Source organism: Molossus molossus, unplaced genomic scaffold, assembly GCF_014108415.1.
Source record: "Molossus molossus isolate mMolMol1 unplaced genomic scaffold, mMolMol1.p scaffold_m16_p_15, whole genome shotgun sequence".
Lineage (NCBI taxonomy): Eukaryota > Metazoa > Chordata > Mammalia > Chiroptera > Molossidae > Molossus > Molossus molossus.
In genome coordinates, this window is record NW_023425350.1 from 41,113,149 (window position 1) to 41,134,034 (window position 20,886).

The window sequence follows — 20,886 nt, forward strand, 5'->3', positions numbered from 1 at the left end:
TCTTTCCAATTGGTGCATAGACAACAAAGCTGGGAATGGGGTGGGGGGAGGGGAGGAGGGTGTCAATGGGGGAATAATGAGAAACATCTTTAATAAAACAAATTAATAAATAAAAAATTAAAAAAAAAAAAAAGCCCTGGTCAGTTTGGCTCAGCAGTTAGAGCATTGGCCTGCAGTCCGGAGAGACGCAGGTTCGGTTCCCTCTAAGGGCACGTGCCTCAGCTGCAGTTTGTCCCCGGCCCTGGTTGGGTTGTGCAGGTGGCAGCCACTCGATGTGTCCCTTTCACGTTGATGTTTCTGTCTCTATCTCTCTTCCTCTCTCTCCCTCCCACTCTGTCTGAACAAAAAATGGGAAAATGTCCTCAGGTGAGGTTAAAAAAATAAATAAATAAATAAATAATACAATTAAATTGTGTATTGCTGTTTACTAGTAACTTTACCCAATCCATTTATTAATTCTTATTATTTTTATACATATACAATAATGTTATCTGTGAATAAAAACTGTTTTATTCTTTTTATTTTGAATTTTACTCCATTTCTTTTTCTGGCCTTATTACTCGGCTATAAATTTCAATAAAATGTTTTAAAGGAAAAAAAAGATTAGCCTTCTAATTCTAGTGATTATATGTATGTTTTTCTCTCAAGACTTACTAATGATTTTAGTCTTTTATTAATATGCAAAGACAGATGCATTCCTTGTAGATATCTTGAATGACTATGCTTACATATGTATATTCAGGGTGATAATAGGGGATCATATAAAATAATAAACTATAATGCTAATAAATATAAACTTATTTACATTTTGGGGTTCTTACATATGTTAATATCTTCATTTTGATGTGATTATTAGTAAAAACCTATATATAGATCAGTAAAGCTAATCTATTATGAAGTGTATAATTAAGGTAAACTGTAGACATTTTCAAATTTCTTATAGTATTTATAATCTGTAATCATAATTTATTCAACTTGCTGAGAAGGCATAACACTGAATTTTCCATAAGGGCATGCTTGCATATTTAGCCATGATACCATATCTCCCTTATGCCCTTTATTTTTCTGACATAGGGTGATATTAGATCAGTGCATTTATTGATGCAATTCTGCCTATGTCTGAGTTTATGAGTCACGCATCCATATCAGTTATTTTAGTTGAATGTTTATATATTGCGGCTGACGCAACTTGAGAGTTGTACTTGCTCAGCCTAAAACACTGGAAATTGTTTTTTATTTTGTTTTGTTTTTTGGATATTTCTTTTTAACCCGTGTGATCATAAGACAGCGTAAAACACTGCCCAATGGAGAACAATAAACATAAGTAATTAAATAATTTACCTCTCCCCAATGGTAAGTACTTGAGGAAAAATATCCTCAAAATCCCAAAACACTTTTTCTATGTATTTTTTCTTGATTTTAAGGAAAAGAAAAACACACGGATTTTGCTACTTCTGTATTTTAACATGTAAATTTTCAATTAGAGCATTTATCTGTCATTCTACATTATTTAGTTTTTAGATGATTGACATAAAACTGGTCAGTGAGATTTGGGGAATCTTCCCCACCTCCACTTTCCCTCTTACCACTGAGTGAAAAAAGTACTAAAATCAAGGTATTGGTGAGTCACCAATTCAGAATTTGAGTTTAGTTTTCCAGTCAAAGCAGTGGATCACGGGATCGCAGACATTCACTGTGCTCTCTCTCGTTTCAGTCTGTTGGATGAGCTCCCCGAGTCGGTGCTGAAATGGGCTCCTTCTGGAAGCAGCTGCTGTGAGTCACATGATAACCTCTGCCTTCTCCAGTGTGCTCTGCGGGTCACCACATCTGACACTCTTGTTTCACAGCTTCTACCCCACCCACTCCCGTTCTGCAGGGACGGCAGGAAACTTACAGATAGGTGCTGGAGCAGAGGCTGCTTAGACACTTTCTGCATTAGAGCACAAGAGCGCTGCCCGGAGGTATCTAGGCAGCTTTCTAGGCTCTGCTGACTGCATTTGTTTTTGGATAAATGGATATTATGGGAATCATGCCCAGGTTTATAGTCAGCTTTATCTGGTATTTCTAGAGCTGACTTTCTATCATTGTTCCACTATATATTGTTGAAAGAAGATCAGTTTGATCTTAGAAAAGGCTGCTTTCAATGAGTAATAAAAAAAACTCATTAAACTTTTGAATGTTCAGACCCTGGGTTATATTCTGGCTGAACAGCCAGCAACAAAATTTTGGATTGGCAAAGACACGTGAGGCTGGGATTTGGAGGTATGTTTCATTAAATGGTTTTCCCTTCCAAGTTAGTATAGACCATTTTTGGAGTTCTTTCATTGACAGTATTATTACTAAAAATAATAAGTTCAGAATTGCCCAAGTGCCTGTCATTTGCGACGCACACAGGACACATCAACACCAGTTTAACAACTGAGTTACACTGCCTTGCGGAAGGGAGCCCCTTGGTTGGCAGGCTTGCTTTTCTCAGAGGGAGGAGCCGAGTGACCCTTGCTCTCTGTTTATGCTGGGCAGTCGCAAAGTTCGCTTTCAGCTGGCTTAGGAAAGTGAACACGAACACTGACCCTCTAGCCAAGGTCAAACAAACAGTGTCAGTTTCCATCTGAGAGTTTCAGAGAGTTAAATCATCGTAAACTTATATTCATAGCCCTTTTTGGACAAGAAATCAAAGTTTTCATGGTCATTGGGCACAAAAGAGAAACCAACCACATCTGCTTTCTCACCTCTGTTTCCTCAGACCGTGGTCTGTGTCCCCACTTTCCGCCGTCGCTTTTCTTCTCAAGGAGTGGGGAGCACAGGAGAGGATTCTCACTTTGGGGGGCGGGGTTGAAAGTTGAAAGTGTACTATTTTTGTAGCTACATTGAGTGACTTTGTCCAAATGCCAATATTCACTTTTGGCTAATAGTCCTATTGACATTTTTACCAAGTCATACAGCTTGTGTTTCACTCAACAGAACAGCACAAAGGAGAGCTGGGGAGAGGTCAGACATTGTTTACTTGTAGATCTCCTGTACCTTTCCTGTCCCTCCTCACAATAGGTAACTGTCCAGCTTTGGGTAGAAAAGAAGGCCCAGATGCCCTGGGTTATACAACATAGTATTCCGTGACATTTCTATGTCTAGAGCTTTGTTAAAAGAAGAGGTGAGTGACACAGAACTCCAGGGAGGAGTGCCAGGTTCCTCTCTTCGGTACAAGCCATTTGAGTCTATAATATTATTTTATGAAATTCAGATTTCTATTTCTAAAGCACAAAATGTTGAACCTTAATATTAACTGAAGGTCTCTTAAGTTAATTAGTTAGGCTTAAGAGAATGGGTACTGTAAGCAAGAAAATTAAACTGACTTACAAAAGGTTTGTTACTAAGACATTTTATAAAATAAAACAGCCAAGAAGTTTGCAGCGTGCATGCCCAGCTCAGTGTAATCATAGTAGTTTCAAAAGTTTCTCTCTCTTGAAATGATAGTCAGTAATGATACTTAATATTTCACTAGCTTAAAAAGTGGATGATTCAAGAATATCATAATTTCATACTACTCCAAGTATTTTGTTTTATAGCTCTGGAAATATGCTAGTAAATTAAAAAGTGTACTTAATATAATAAATCCAGATCTTGAAAGGCTAACATTGAAACCAGTACTACATCACAGAAGTCTATGTTTCAGGTTTGTAATAATAAATTTGTAACAGAAGTGGCTCTTTCCTTTTGCTCCCTCTCCTTAGCTCACTGGTACCTAGTTTTTCAAACCCCAGACCCCAAAGGCTTTGCAGAACAGCTGCTACCTGTTGGTCGAATGCCAGGAGTCCTCCATTGTCTTCTAGCAGTGGCTTCTGCAAAGTGTTCCCAGCACATTCGGCTCTGTTCTCCATTTGGGATGTTTTGGTTAATAGAATTGTAATATATACCAAACTTGGCTTACCAATCTTGAAAGGCCCAAGGAACAACCGAATATTTATACTCAAGTAGCAGTGGATGTAATGTAATCTGCTTTCTCCTTGATCATCCCTTCAGGAGTTGGATGCCCTCAAAGGGCCCCTCAAACATGAGTTGTTCATATGATGAAACCACAGCACTCGCTAGTTAATAGAAATTGGGTTGATAGAAAGCTAAAGAGCAGATTTTACCTATCTTATAAGTCAGAGAGGGGGGAAGTAGTTTGCATAATTGCCATCATATGTCAAACAAACAAACAAAAACCCTAGAGCCTAGATTCTCCTTTTAGTCACATGAGCCTCATGTTCCTAGAGAATATCTGTGGACAGCACGGTGTACGATGGTCACTCTCTGAGTTTCATGGAAGAAAAACAGATGATGACTGTTCCTTTGGAATTTTTCCCTAGGGGCAGTGAAACCCTGATTTTCTGCCTTTCCCCACGTGATCAGAGGTGGGCCTGGAGGGGAGGTGAAGGGTTTAGGATGTCTCTCCTGCCAGCCCACCGAGCTTCCCAGGTGGTCCTACCATGGGATGTAACCAGCTTAGTGGGAAAGTACTGGTGTCTGGGGCAGTAATGTTTTTGAAGGGGAAAGGCTTGTAAACATTAATTTGTGGACTATCTAAACATCATCATAAACAAATGAAAATGGGCCCGTTTTTAAACTGTATGGTATTATCACTTGCAAATAGATTTTTAGATTGAACCTTCATGAAACGAAAGTGCAAAGGTGCTATGTTTGTAACTTCTGCTTATGAATTCTACTTGTATTTAAAAGTTTGTCGTTCATAAACTTTTTGGTGGGCAGGAGAGTTACCTTATAGTCCTAGGCAGGAGATCATAGCAGAGAAAAAGTAAAAGGTGGCAGGCAACTCCTCACCCCTCTGCGCTAAATCAGGAAGGCTACATGAACACCGGGCTGTCGGTGTGGAGGACTCGAGAGGCTTGGCGAATTCTAGTCACTCACAGCTGAACACGCACAATCAAGGTCATTTCTAAATTAACTGTTATAATCTCAAAATCAAAGCCTTAATTAAAATTTGGAATGATTTTTTTTCCTTTGAAGTAAGGAGGTTTATAGTAAGTACCAATTTTTTTAACTGAATTTTTAAAACATAAAAAAAAAAGCACGTTTGATCTATTGTATTATTTAGGTATTTCTTAGTAGTTACACCCATAAATCAAAATTACTAACTGTATGTCATTCTTAAAATTTGCTTTCTTTGATAAGATTAGTAAATTAATAAGTATGCACAAAGATGTGTAAAAAATTTACCAGTTTCTCTCATCTTGGGTCACTGTAGATTTCAGTCATTTTGGATATCATTTTAATAGTGCTTTTTATTGAATTGATCATTCTTAATTTCTTTATGGTGTGTGTGTGTGTGTGTGTGTGAGAGAGAGAGAGAGAGAGAGAGAGAGAGAGAGAGAGAGAGAGATTTTGAGGATGCTGGGGTCTTGGCATTCCTTGCCAATTATGAATGACATTTAAAGAAACATTTAATACTTCACAGGTGAAATAGCCCAGTATTTGGCATGTGCTCATAATTTGGCATATGATGAAAAGCCAAACTATCAAATGCTCAAGAAAATTCTGAACCCAGGTGGAATTCTTAACCCACTGGAATTTTCCACTAAAGAAGAGAGTGTAAGTGTGCATACTCCAGACTGTCAAAAAGTAAGTAACATGGTCCTGGGATCTTACGATTATCTTCTGTGACACTTTCTTCCCAATGAGGTTGTTTTAGGTTTCAAATGAGTTTGACAACCCAGTTTCTTGTTTATTATACTTAATTCCTGTTTCCCTAACTCAGCGCCAAGAAATTTTGTTGAAAGTCTTTTTGACATACCGTTTCTTACAGAAAAATAGTAGGATCTGTGGTCCGTTGTGTACTATTAAAGAACTCCAGCAGTCACTGTCGTCATGGAGATAGGACTAGGTTAAGTCTAATCTGACCTTATTGATGAGAACCTTTATTTGCTGCTTTTCTTTAGGTTTTCTTTAGTTATTTCCGTTTTTGCATACCAAGTTGGCCATGATTTGGTGGTAATATTCTTAGACGTGAGTAAATTATCTGTATGTGCTGATATTTCGATTTTTTATTTTTTTATTCTCACCCAAGGACATTTTTGCATTTATCTTCAGATAGAATGGGAGGGAGAGAGAGGGGAGGAGAGAGAGAGAGATACATCGACATGAGAGAGAGACATCGAGTGGCTGCCACCCTCAGGACTCCACCAGGACCGGGGACAAACTGCACCCAAGGTTCATTCCCTAGCAGGAACCGAACCCGGGTCTCTCTGGTCCGCGGGCCGATGCTCTAACTACTGAGCCAAACCGACCAGGGCTGATATTTCAATTTATAGAAACAATTCTTTTTTTTTTTTTTTTTAAGTTTTATCTCTTCCTTTACTCAGTTGTTTTCCAACTAGCTCCTCACACCAACTCAAAAAAAAAGGAACTTGAAAACAGAATTAAAACAATAAATACAAAAGAATTAGGAGAAAACATTTTTTAAGAGGGTGGGGGAGACCTGAGACTGCTGTCAGCAATGTGACTGGCTGGACAGGTAACCCAATAGCCACTTCTTTCTTAACACTATCCACATGCAAAAGTGGGAGGGCGTTTCTCCCCTCATGCGTGTCTAATAAGGTGGGGTCAGGACGCCACTCATTTTTAATATTTCTTATGAACTTTGGATCATCGCAAGTGTTCACGAGCCAAGAATGCAGGATGCAAACCAGTGTGACTGATAGGCTGCCGGTTGAACGGTGAGGCAAGTATCAGAGCACAGATGGTTCTGATTTGCTGAATTTTGTAGCTGCTGCAACTGAAGACATAAAATATCTTTCTAGTCATAAATTAGCTCTTTGGAAGCAAAACCTTGACACCAGAGCTTTACAACCTTCAATTAGTAGGGAAAGAAGTATTTGAATGACTGTGGTATTGACATCTGTAGGCCTGCATAGTAATCATTCCTAATAGAAGAGAATATCTGTTTGAGGAGGTTTTGCATGGCTAATTAACTACCAGTGAGAATATGTAATTTTTTCATGATCTCCTGATTGTCACCTTTCTCTCATGATACAATTACATTTTACTATAGCAAGTGCCTCACAAACCAATTGTCAGCACTATTTACGTATTGCAGGAGGCAGAACAAAAGTTCATGTTTAATAAAAAGCCACTGGATTTTGATCTTGGTAATTACGGAGACTTATGTTAACAGTTTTGTTGACTTTTGTGTTTTTATCACTTTTGCAACAAAACAAAGAGCCATTTCCTTGACATAGTATTTCCCTTGCCATAATGGTCACCATTTAATCTGCACTAATTTAAGGAGGGTATTTTCCTCCTTTTTTGGAGTTTTTCAGTTTCATAAACTTAATTAAAATATAAAAAAGCCATTTTAAAAACCAATAGCTGTATCCTCTGATATAAAATTTTAATTATTCACCAGAATTTTCAGTTTCATCAAATTCTAAGGAGATTGTGAAACTATTTTAATATGCAGAGAACAGAACATAAAACATTTTTTTCCCAATGAGCCTCAATCAGAAATATCTTACTCTTTTCTTCTGATCAGACCACTTTGATGATAAGTAAAAAGAAAACACTAAGAATAATATACATTCTTAAGACCTTAGTTTCTATTAACAAGATGATCAGCCTCGTATAGAAAATATGATTTGGAGATATATTTCATAGCATATCAATATGTATTGGATAATGACCTAATTTCTCTAATATTTTAAGTATATAAATACATTGAATAATTATAGTATAAAATATAGGTTCACTATATGTGGCTAAACCTTAGTGTCTTAATTTTTATTTTTAAAGTTTACAGGTTTTATGATGCTGGAAAAAACCAAACTTGAAAATGTTCAAAAGCCAAGTGTGACAGTATAAACTGTCCTAGATCCCGTCCTTCTGCACAGTAAGGATGGTTTCCGCAATTGATTGCTTCCATAACAACTACAGTTTTAAATCCAAAATGGATATTAATCACATGGCCCCAAATTCTTCTCTTTTTGGGCAGTCGCCTTAAAATTCTCTTAAAAACATTGCTCATTACTCTACACATGGATCACTCTAGTTATTTAACAGTTTAGTGAATGAACTTTGGACTTGTACCTTTTAGACAAAGATACTGAAGAAGAAGCCAGTGGACCAGAAAAATGTTTATTCTTAGATAAATAAAATGTTTCTATCATCCCGTATTCAGAGGAAAGTTATGAATGTTTAATTTTTAAAAACTTTATTTCCCTCAGTTTGTGGTTGTGTCTTGTAAATTTAGAATTCTTAAAAATATGTTTTAGTTAGGTATTAGAAAATAATCACATCACTGTAAGAACCTCAGCAAACTTACATCATCTTTTTGCAAAAGAAAAATGAGTTATTTTTCAGTACTGGGTTTTACTAGGTATCATAAACTGTTCCCTGTAAACTGAACCTTCTTCTTGAGGTTCTCAAATACTGTTACTGGAATTAAAGTGGAAATGAATTTTTGTCAAGAGGGCACAGACATTGATATTTTTTCCTGAAAAGCAAATCTTTGGGGGTATTTGCCTCCGTCAGAATGACGGTGGATGTAGCTGAAATCACCCTCTAGCCGCACTGATGGCTCCTGGGTAGCACTGACAAATTAGAAGAATCTGTCATCAGGGCTACCACAGTCTATTTATGCCATCCACTGGGATTTAATGTCTAAAATTCACTGAAGGAAACCATCTCTCAGTAAGAATGCTTACTGAGGTGAGCTAAAGCTCTAGAATTCCCAGATGAGAATGCTAAAGCCAAATTGAAAAACCAGCATTATTGAAGTTCCAGTTCCACCCTGGAATCAGCTGTTTCTTCTGGAGCCAGTATAGTGGGTCCTTTTATCAGTTTATCAATATCATCTTCCTTAAGATGATACCTGAATCCATATTTTAATAGTATAGACACCTGGGTATAGGAAGCCACCCATCCTTCTTAAATGCTTTCCATAGGCAGAGGAGTAGCTATAGGTCAGAGTTAAAATGCTCAAGGTAACCCAGATTTCAGACAGTAAAGGTTTATTCCTACATTCACTCTAAATTGGAGGTTCCCATAGCAGTGCTAGAGGTGAATATATTGTTATTGGTAGTAGCAATCTTTGTACTGAACTTTGATGTTTACAACATTCTTTCTTGAGCTTTCATTCTCAAATAATGCTATTAAACCTGTCTTCATTTTTACTTTCTGTGAGAAGAGTAGAATATAAATTCTCCATTATAAGCACATTTTTGGCATATTAAGTTTTAAGGGTCCAAAAGTATTCCTGATTTTGTAGAACAGTGTGAAGTACTAGTGGAAATTAAAAAAAAAAAAAAAAAAAGTACGTTGTTTGAAGAGCCACTTTCTCAAAATGACACACATTTGGATAGCTTCCTTTTATTTGATTTTGTGGGATGCCCAGTGTTTTCTGTATTTTTATAACTTTGAGAACAATTTTGACCGTGTTCACAACTAAGGGTTCTGTGCACTTTAAAACTTCCCCTAGAAATAGCACGTTTGCAGAGCGGCTGTCGTGTCATGCATTAGGCGGAGGTGACTTGCAGCACAGCCTGGCCGTCCAGCCACCTGACCGCAGACCCAGCCTCAGAGGACTGAGTCTATTAGCCCAAATCTTTGCCCATCAGAGGCTCCCAGAGCAAAACTGTCAGGCCTAACCTGCCTAACAACATCTCAACTAATCCTTTACACCATAGAACACGTTTTCTCGGTGATTGGCAAGCCAGTGTTGTATTAGGACAAAACTGCGTACAACAGCCTTGGGAAAGTCCTTGCTTCACACTGAGCAGTGTGGTGAGCATTTATTACCAAAACGCGAGAGTGGCTCAGAGGTGGATACACAGGAATTTCTCCAGTAGTGTGGGAGAGTTGAGTGGTGGAAATAAAGAACCCCCAAGTGATTGGGAAGCAATTTCAATTTTCAGGTTACTGAAAGACAGCGGTGTTGCTGTCCCGAGAAGCTGGGATCCGAGAGGAGGGTGAATAAAGGATGTTGTGACAACTTAGACCTAGGCGCAAAACACCGGCATACTTTAAAGGGAAAGAGTGAACACACTTGGCAGTAGAAGCTAAAAATTGAGAGACTACATCTGAAGGCTCTGCTTGTCCGGCCAGTGTAATTCATTCTGTTTTGGCACTGGCTACTCCATTATTTCCCTGGTGCCGGTCCCATCTCCTGCCCCCTGTTTAACCCATGAGAAAAGGTGATGGCACTTTCAGCTGCTATAAACATGAAGCTGCTGAACAAATACTTCACATAAGGACCTTCACTGTGGCTTTCAATCATCCAGCTGTATTGAGGGATCTGCGCTTCCATTTCCCTGTCTACTTCAGGGTTATTAAGAGTCAGTCATCCCCCAGATAACACCGTGGTGTGAAAAAGAAACCTAAGAAGCAAGCTTGTTGTAGAACTTAACCTCTGATACTGGTACACAGTATTAGATGACATGAACTGCTACTCACCTGCTTACAGGGTAAATTACCTGCACGAAAACGTAAGCAACATCATAAGCTGCCTTTACACATTCACATTAATTAGGCTCACTTCAGTGATAGAAAACTAAGATTCTAATTAATAAGAATTTAAACTAAAAAGATACACTGGATCCACTCCCAGCAAAGGTTAATAATGAATTCATGTGCAGTTTTCAAATGTGACAGTTTTCTGTAAAAGTGCTGTTTCCATAAGCAGGTTATCTGTAGAGATAATTTCCAGAGAGTGCACAACAGAGACACTAATTTTAATTGGTCTTGTCCTACTGATGAGAAAGGGTCAGGATCTTGCCAACTACTGTATTTTTTCTGTAACGTCCACTTGTTGGTTTCCTCTGTATTTCTTTTTTCAAAGCTTGGCAAGTTTAGAATTTTCAAGAATCGGGACATGAATGCATTTTTTTACATGTCACAAGTTTTCATTATATATTATTACTTACTCCATATCAACAGGTTGATTCGCAAAAGGCTGCAACCAAGCAAGTCAATCAGATGCGAAATAGGTTAATAGAAAAAACCGTCCCCAGTGAGAGAGGTGCTGAGTCCTGCGCACCAGGGAGAACAGTGCAAAAGGAGGAGAAGCCGATTGGATCGCTGAACAAAGACACCGCGCAGGTGAGAGGCTTTTCTTTTTCCTTAATGTTACATTAGAATATGCCCTTTGGGAATAAAGACGTTTTATTTTCTTCTGAGGGCCAAGGTTGTATAGTTTTGTTAAATGAGAAGGGACAGGGAATGTTCTATCCAGCTGCTAGAATCAAAGCAGCCAACACCAGTTATCACAGAAAAAGAATGACAGTGGACACATTTGCGTACAGACCTGATCTCCCTTTCGCCTAGGAGTGTAATGAAGTGCACTTAAATTCTTTATGCCATCTAGGATCCATTAGGGACTCTTAACGTACCCCATGCTTCCACACTGCCTCCTCCCGTCTGACCCTCGTAGCCAAGGGTAAGTGAGCGCTTCTCTGTCAATATGGTTGTAGTTTAAAATGATGTCTTTTCTACATCATTTGATCATTTGGTTGGATAGTGACTCACCTTTAGCAGATGACTCACTCAGCCAACAGCAGGAGTCTCTCCTAATCTAACCTTTCTGACAAGAAGAGTACAATGTATTTATATCTGCAGTGAAAAAAATTTCTTCCCAGAAAGGCCAATATTTTGTATGATTAATATACCATCTTTCCCAAAATGATTTGAGTTAGTTTACAGTGTGCAATAGAATAATTTAATGCCCCCTTTTTCTACCTGCCCCCCCCCCCAATTGGTATATCTGGCAGCTGGGATGTTAATCACTAAACTGAGCCCTGAATTTGGCTCTGAACTTCTTGGCAGCCAAGGCAAAACTCAGAGGCATACCAGTCAGGCATTCCTTCTCCAGCCAGTAAGCATACACGTTTATCCAGAGAGAAGGAGGCTTTTTTTTGTACTAACAGGAATCTTTTGCATTTATTCTCTTACAAAATAATAGCAGCATCACTTTTTTAATTATGAGGAATCTACTTCAAATGGTCATATCTTATAGTTTCTACTTGTAAAATTAGACATATATTGCTTGGTGACAAAATAGAGTCAATTCTTGAGGGTGCTTTTTCAACCCTTACTGTGCACCAGAATTAGCTGTGTATGGGAGTGGGGAGGGACTATACAAATGCTGATGCCCAGGTTCCAAGCAGAGAAACCAAGTCATTTTCATTGGGATGACAGTGTGATGTGTACAGATGTTATCACTCCAGAAAGTGGTTTGTTTCCTTCCTCAGTCAGTCCCTTTCCCTCAGAGACAACCACAGTTTTGATACTCTGATTCGCATCACTAGATTAGTTTTGCCTCTTCTAGAATTTCACATACATGTAGTCATACAGTATGCATTCTTTTGTGTCTGGCTTTCACTCAGTGTGTTTTTTGAGTTATCCACAATGTTGCATGTATTAGTAATTTTCTCTCTTTCTTGTTGAACAGTAAGTACTCCATTGTACAATTTTACCATAATTCACATATCATCTTACTAATGGACACCAGGGCTCCCTGGCTCTAGCCACAAGTATAGTTGCTATAAACATTCTGACACAAGTCCTGCTATGGTATTGTTTTTCCTGAGAGGTGGAATTGCTGGATTGTAGGCCAAACACATATTCAACTTTCTGAAAAGCTGACAAATAGTTCCCATTTTATACTTCCACCAGTAATGGACAAGAGTTCCAGCCATTCCACATCTTCCAAACATTTGATGATATCAATCATTTTATTTTCACCATCCCAACGTGTGTGTTAGTATCTCATGGTGATTCTAATTATCACTTACCTGATGACTAATAATTTTGAGCACCTTTTCATGTGTTAAATGCCCATTCATATACCTTCCTTTGTGAAGTGTTTTTTAAATGTTTTCATCCACTTTTATTTGTCATTTTATTACTGAGTTGTAAGGCTTCTTTATGTATTTCACATATAAGTTTCCTGTCCTTTATATTGTAGATAATAACTTCTCCTTAGGGTGCAGCCTCCCTATTTATTTAAGTGTCTTTTTTAAATTGCTGACACTATTACAGATGTCCCCATTTTGCCCCCCCTTTGCCCGCCTTCACCCAGCCCCTGCCCCACCTTCCCTCTGGCCAACCCCACCTTGCTGTCGGTGTCTATGGATTATGCATATATACCCTTCACCTTCTTTCGTCACCTTCTTGTCCCCACCCCTCTGACAGCTGTCACTTAACAGTGTCTTTGATGAGCAGAAGCTACTTGTTATTTTTATTTGAAATTCCATTAACTAATTTTTTCCTTTAAATTTTTTTTTTTTTGGGTAAAGAAACCTAAGAAACCTTTGTCTGCATCAAGGTCACAAGGTAATTTTGCTATTTACATATATATTTTTAGAAGGCTTATTGATTTAGCTTTCATGTTGGGTCTATGAACTATCTCAAATCAATCACTGTTTATGGTGTGAGCTAGGGGTTGAGATTCGTTCTTTCCCAGATAGAAAGCCAGTTGTCCCGGCACCATTTGTTAAAAAGATTTTCCTTTTCCTAATAAAATTTTTTGGGAGACTTTTTCAAGTCAGCCGACGGGATAAGTGTGAGTCCATCTCTGGACTTTCTCTCCCGTCAGTCTGTCTGCCCTCGCCATCAGTCCACACCGTGCCAGCTGCTGCCCTGACACAGCCAGCTCTGATCAGGGAGTGCAAGTCCTCAGCCCTTCCTCGTCTGCAAAAATGGCTGGGCCAGACTAGGTCCTGGTTTCCTCCCCAAAATTTAAGAACCAGCTTGTCAATATACTCTAATAAGCAAAATGGGATTTTGATGGAGACTACACGAAATCTAAAGGTCGGTTTAGGAGGAACTGAAATCCCAACACTGAGTCCTCCAGTGCATGAACCTGATACTTCTCTCCATTTATATAGATCTGTCATTTCTCTCAACAGTGTTTCGTAGTTAAAAAAAAAATTGTTTTTCTTTATTGATTTGAGAGAGATGGGGGGGGGGGAGAGAGAGAGAAACACTGATGAGAGAGATGATCGATTGGCTGCCTCCTGCATGCCCCCCACTGGGGATCGGGCCCACAACCTGGGCATGTGCCCTGACCAAGAATTGAACCAGCAACCTCTTGGTGTATGGGTCGACACTCAACCACTGAGTCACACCAGCTGGGCAGTGTTTTGTAATTTTCAGTGTGGATATTTTACACATATTTCATTAAAGTTACCTTTAAATATTTTATATTTTGATCCTATTGTAAATGTCATTTTTTAAAAATTTCAAATTCAGAAAATTTCAATTTCCAATAAAGAAGTTATTTGTTGCTTGTATATAGAAATACAATTGATTTTGTATATTGACCTGGTGTCTTTGAGTGTTCCTAAATCCACTTATTAGTTCTAGTAGCTTTTTTTTTTTTTTTTGTAAATTATTAGGATTTTCTACATACTCAATCATGTTTGTGAATAGCGTTTTACTTCTACACCTGCAAGGACCTCTAATAATACATTGATTAGAAGTAGTGAGAGTGAGCATACATGCTTCTGTTCCTGATCCTACAGGGAAAGCATTCTTTCACCAGTGTGATGTTAGCTGTAGGTTCTTCCTAAATGCCCTTATCAGGAAATTTTATTATATTTGTAGTTTGTTGGATATAAATTTAAGTCATAAATGGGTATTAAATGTTTTTTATGGGTCTACTGAAATGATCATATGATTTTTCTCCTTTACTGGTGTAAGGAATTACATTGATTTTTGAATGTTAACTTTTTGAATGATAAACCCCACTTAGTCATGACATGTTGTCATGCTGAAGTCGATTTACTATTATTCCATTAAGGATTTTAAGTCTACACTGATGAGAGATACTGGTCTATAATGTACTTTTCTCTTAATATATATACTTGTGTGGTTTTATTCTCAGATTGTTATATGAGTTGGAAGTATATTTCCGGAAATGTTTTAGTAAGATTTGTCTTTTATGTGTTTGATAAAATTTAGTAAGAAAACCGACTGGTTCTAGAGTTCTGTTGTAGGAAAGTTGTAAATTATGAATTTACTCTTTATGACAGATATAGTGATCATCAGATTTTCTTCTTGTGTCAGTGTTGGTAGTTTGTATCTTTCAAGGAATTTGTCCATCTCATCTAAGTTGTCATTTTGTCATCAATATGTAATTCATGATATTTTCTTCTTCTTATTTTAACATCTTCAGTATCCACATTGATATCTTGTCCCCTTTTACTCCGGATAATGGTGACTCAATGTTTCTTCTTTTGTCTTTTTTTACATATATATAAAATCTAACTAGATGCCTATCATTTGTATTGATCTTTTCAAATAACCAAAGTATGGACTTGTTGATTTATCTACTATTGATCTGATTTCTGTTACATTAATATCCATTCTTTATCATGTCCTTTCTTCTACTTATTTTAGGTTTAATTTGTTCTTTTCTTTCAAGCTTCATAATGAAAGCTTAAATAATTGATTTAAACTTTTTTCCATTTCTAAAATATAAAACTATACATGTTTAAGCAGTGCTTTAGCTGTTTTCCATAAATTTTTACATGTTTTCATTTTTGTTCAGTTACATACTTTCTAATTTCCCTTGCTTATTCTTTGACCCATGGATTACTTAGAAGTATGTTATTTAATCCCTAAATATTTTTGAGATTTCCAGGTTATCTTTTTGTTACTGTTTTCTAATACATAATGTATTATTGCTGTTCTTTAAAATTCATTAGAACTTGTGTTATGGCCCAGAAGGCCTAACTTGGTGAATGTTCCTTGTGTACTTGTAAAGAATGTGCCTTCTGGCGCTGGCCAGTTTGGCTCAGCGGTTAGAGGGTCAGCCTGTGGTCCACAGAGACCCGGGTTCGGTTCCCGCTAAGGGCATGTACCTTGGCTGCAGTTTGTCTCCGGCCCTGGTTGTGTGGTGCGGGTGGCGGCCAGTCGATGTGTCCCTTTCACGTCGATGTTTCTCTCTCTCTCTTCCTCTCTCTCCTTCCCGCTCTATCTGAATAAAAAATGGAAAAATGTCCTTGGGTGAGGATAAAAAAAAAATGTGTCTTCTGAAGTTGGAGCTATGCTATTCTATACATTTAAATTGTTTGATAGTGTTTAAATCTTCTGTCCTGTTTTTGTTTAATTCTGTTCTACTGTTTCATCACTTAATGACAAAGGAATTTTAAAATCTTCAACTGTAATTGTGGATTCGTCTATTTTTTCTTTTGGTTCTATGAGTTTTTGCTTCATAAATTTTGATGTTCTGTTAGATGCATATTTAATACTGTTACATATTTTTTTAATTTTTACTTTTCAATTATAGTTGACAACAGTATTATACAGGGTGGAGCTAAGTCGGTTTGCAGTTGTTTGGAAAATAATACAATCATTAATAATAATACAAGAGTAAACATGTTTCATATACTGTCAACTTAGACCTACTTTTGCCCCACCCGGTCTTACTTTCAGGTATACAACATAGTGATTAGACATTTATATCACTTACCATCCTGATAAGTCTAGCACCCGTCTGACACCATACCTAGTTATTACATTATTGTCAACTATATTTCTTGAGCTGTACTTTACATCCCTGTTGCTGTTTCCGTAACTGCCAATTTGTACATCTTAATCCCTTCCACCTTTTCACCCATCTTCCCAACACCCCTCCCATATGGCCTCTCTTGGGAGTGGTACTTGTGCAGGCCAAGGTCACCCCCTGCCTGTGCCCTGCTCAGGGCCGCTTAGTATTAGCTACCATGATCTGCAGATGGTTGACACTTGTGCTGGGCTTGGGGCTGCTTAGCAAGAAGTATGGGGAACCTCGGGGCCAGATGTTGCTTGTTTGGGTTTGTGAACCTTAGGGAGATTTTAGGACCATCTTCAGCATGAGTCAAGACAGGCCAGTAGTATGTCGCTGGAAGCTGCTTGGGTGGGCATGAGAGTTGGGTGGGGGGAGGTGTCAGGCAATCACTGGGGCAAGGCGAATGCTGTTAGGCAGGTTGATGGAGACCCAGATATGGCTCCCGCCTGCATGTGGAGTAAAGTGGGTGGAGGGTTCTACGAAGGAAGGGTTGCTTCTGCCAGCACTTCTGTCCGGGAGAAAGCTGCCCCTCCAGCCCTCACCCTGAAGCCAGATAGTTCAGTTCCTTCCTTATGTCCCTGGCATCTTTCAAGCTGCTGCCCAGTGCTGGAGCTCAGAGCCAGTGATTCCAAGTGGGTCCATGTGTGCAGGCCCTTTAAAAGAAACAGCTGGGACTCCAGACGTCCTCATCTTCCTCAGCCACCTCTCTGCTGGCATTCACAGCCAGAGTTATGGGGACCTATTTTCCCAGCACCTGACCCTGGTTTGGGGGCCTGGTTTGGAGGTGGGATCCCTCACTCCTCAGGGGGACCTAACAGCGCTGAGTTTTAACTGTCGGTGAGGGACCAGTCCTGCGCCTCCACCCCTTCTACCAGTCTCCACATGGCTTCTTCGTGTTCAGTTACAGGATTCCTTTCATCTAGATTTCAGGAAGTTCTCCGTGATGGTGGTTCTGTGTTTACTTGTAATTTTGATGTGGTTGTGGGTGAGGCGAACACAGACGGTTAACTACTCCACCATCTTGACTTGAAGCCTGTATTTTATTTTAATTTACTTTTTTGGCATTTTACTTTGAAGTAATTGTAGACTCAGCAATTGTAAAAATAATACAGAATTCCCATGTACTCTTCACCAGCTTCCCCTAATTAAATCATCTTATATAACCAGAGTGTGATTTTCAATACCAGGAATTGCTATGGTCTACTATAAAATTCAGACCTTATTTGGTCACTAGTTTGGTCACTTGTGTGTACGTTCCTGTGAAATAGTTTTAAAATCCTCACGAGAGGATGTGCTTTTATTGATTTTTAGAAAGAAGTATCGATGTGAAGGAGAGACATCAACCAGTTGCGACCCATACAATGCCCCGATCAGGGATTGAACCCAAAACCGTTTGGTGTACAGGACGATGCTCCAACTAACCGAGTCACTAGGGCAGGGCCCTGGGAAATTTTTTACGTGTATAGATTAAACACCAGTCATGAGACCTCCTCACGTTGCTTTATAGCACACCCTCCCCATCACTATAATTTTGTCATTTTGAGCATGTCATCTAAATCAAACTATGTACTATGTAACTGGTTGAGAGAGGCTTCATTTCATTCACCATAATGTCCTTGAGATACATCCATGTTTTGGCACGTTATCAATACTTCATTTTTATTGCTAAGTGGTATTCTAAAGTATGAATTTAGTGTTGAAGAACATGTGAGTTTTCAGTATTTTGCCTTTTACCATTTAGTATGGTAGATGTAGATTTTAAGTAGCTATTTATGGTCAAGTTGATTATATTTCTAGTATATTGACAATTATGAAATGGATATTGGATTTTGTCAAATGCTTTTCCTGTATCAGTTAATATGATCATATGATTTTTCATCTTTAAAGTATTAACATGGTGGATGACATTGATTAGTGTTTGAATATTGAACTAGGCTTATATTTCTCAAATCAAGCCCACCTGGTCATGGTGTCTTGTTCTTTTCATGTGTTGTTGGATTCAATTTTCTGGTATTTTGTTGAGGACTTTTGTATCTGTTCATGAGGAGTATTGATCTGTAGTTTCCTTTTTATTCTACTGTCTGTGTCTGCTTTTGGTATCAGGGTAACAGTGGCTTCATAACATGAGTTGACAAATTTTCCTTTAATTTCTAGAAGAGAATGAGTAGAATTGGTTGTTTTTTGTTTGTTTGTTTGTTTTAATATTTTAGAGAATTCTCTAGAGAAACCATCTGGGCCTAGAGATTTATTTTCTTTTTTAGCTATGAATTAAATTTCTTTACTAAGATTGTGCAGATGATCTATTTCTAGAGTTGGCCAAATTTTCTGTAGAGACAGAAAGAAAATAGGTTTTATAGGTCATGTGGCCCGTCACAACTATTCAGTAACTCTGCAATGTAGCACAAAAGCATCATAACACAATACATAAACAAGCGAGTGTAGCTGATTCCAACAAAACTCTATTTATGGCACTGAAATTTGAATTACATTTAATTTTCAAGTGTCACAAATTATTTTTTCCTACCATTTAAAATGAAAAAAACCACTCTTAGTTGGTAGGCTCTACAAAAACAGGTTGTGCATAAGATTTGGCCTGCTGACCAGTTTACCCTCCTAATCTATTTTATCTTGAGTTATTTTTTATCATATGTGGTTTTCTAAGAATTGTTCCATTTAATCTAAGCTGTCATATTTTTATGTTTAGAATTATTCATAGTATTGCCTTATTTATGCCCTTTAAATACTATGGATTCTGTAGTAGTATTTTTTCCAGCTATTGGTTGTATATTGTTTTTTTGGGTTTTTTTAGTCAAGTTTTCAATTTTATTGGTCTTTTCGCAGAATCAGCTTTTGAATGTTTGATTTTCCCCTTTTTCCCTGTTGTCAATTTCATTGATTTCTGCTCTTGGATTTATTTTCTCTTTTTCTAGTTTCTTGAAGTGGAAACTTAAGTCTCAATTATTGAATTAAGACTTTTCTTCCTTTCCAATATAGGTATTTAGTATTATAGATTTCCCTTCTAGCACTGTGTTAACCATGTCTCACATATTTTGATATATATTTATTCAGTTCAATATATTTTTAAGTTTCTCTTGGGTCTCTTTGATCCATTCAGACAAGTGTTTTTAAATTTTCAAGTGCTTGGAGATTTCCCTTTTATTTCTTTCAGCTTGATTTTGGCTTATTTTCCTTTTTCCAGTTTAGGTGGATGGTTAAGCTATTGATTTGAACCCTTCATTTTTCTCTAATATAAGCATTTAATTCTATAAATGTACTGCTAAGCCCCATTTTAACTATATCCCATGAATCCTTATATAGTTTATTTTTATTTTGTTTAGTTCAAGACATTTTGAACTTTTCCTTGAGACTTCTTTTGTGATGCCTTGGTTATTAGATATTTCTGTTATCGGTTAAGTGAGCTCTAATTTATATTGTCTGAGAACATAATTTGTATAATTTTGTTTTAAATTTGTTAAGGTTTATTTTATGACCTAGGATAGTCTATCTTGATGAATGTTTTCTTTTTTTTTTGCATTTGTCTTCAGATAGAGCAGGAGGGAGAGAAGGAGGAAGAGAGAAAAATCGATGTGAAAGAGACACATTGACCGGCTGCCACCCACACGGCCCCATCTGGGGCTGGGGACAAACTGCAACTGAGGTATGTGCCCTTAGTGGGAACCAAACCCGGGACTCTGGTCCGTGGTCTGACGCTCTAACCGCTGAGCCAAACCAGCCAGGGCAATGTTCTGATTGCAGTTGAAAAGAACATGTATTTCTCCTGTTCTGGGGTGCAGTGCTCTGTAAATATCAGTTAGATCTCATTGGTTTATGGTATCAGTTTTCTTTTATAGCCTTGCTGATTTTCCCTTGTCGTTCTGCTAGTTCCTGAGAGCAGTGCTTTCCAGTTAGGAGGCTGTGGGGTGCTGCCTCTTTGCTGTCAATGGACTTTATCTAGTAGATGCCAAGAGTTCTCTTCCCAGTCATGACAACCCAAAATGTCTCTAGAAATTGCTAAATGTCCCTGAGACAAAATGTTCCCAGGTTGAGAACCACTGGCCTAGCAGAATAAATTATTGGGTACCTTAAGCCCGTGCTACTCAAAGTGTTTGATGCCGTTCAGCTGCACTGCCATCACCTGGGGCTTCTTAGGAACACAGAATCTAAGGTCCCTTCTTATACCTTCTGAATGAGATCTGCATCTTAAGATCCCAAAATGACTTGTATGCTTTTTAATGTTTGAAAAAGAACACCATAGACCAGGGCCCAGCAGACTTTTTCTTAAAGGGCCAGACAGTATTATTTTAGGCTTAAGGTCCAGTCATTGTAAAATAGCCAATACACAAAAAAAT

General features: G+C 38.0%; 1 protein-coding gene across 3 annotated transcripts in view; it reads left to right on the top strand.

The window, feature by feature from the left end:
• The window catches only part of VRK2 (VRK serine/threonine kinase 2), an 80,567-nt gene that overhangs the window by 58,471 nt on the left and 1,210 nt on the right, over nt 1–20,886 (top strand). The window contains exons 10-13 of one of the 3 annotated variants that reach the window (XM_036262627.1): nt 1,715–1,773; nt 5,453–5,616; nt 10,924–11,085; nt 13,281–13,317. In XM_036262627.1, coding sequence (XP_036118520.1) covers nt 1,715–1,773; nt 5,453–5,616; nt 10,924–11,085; nt 13,281–13,317 — 422 coding nt within the window. Of the gene's footprint in view, nt 1–1,714; nt 1,774–5,452; nt 5,617–5,933; nt 6,001–7,782; nt 7,867–10,923; nt 11,086–13,280; nt 13,318–20,886 lie in introns of those variants that run through there. The other 2 variants (XM_036262628.1, XM_036262629.1) reach the window with 2 other exon arrangements.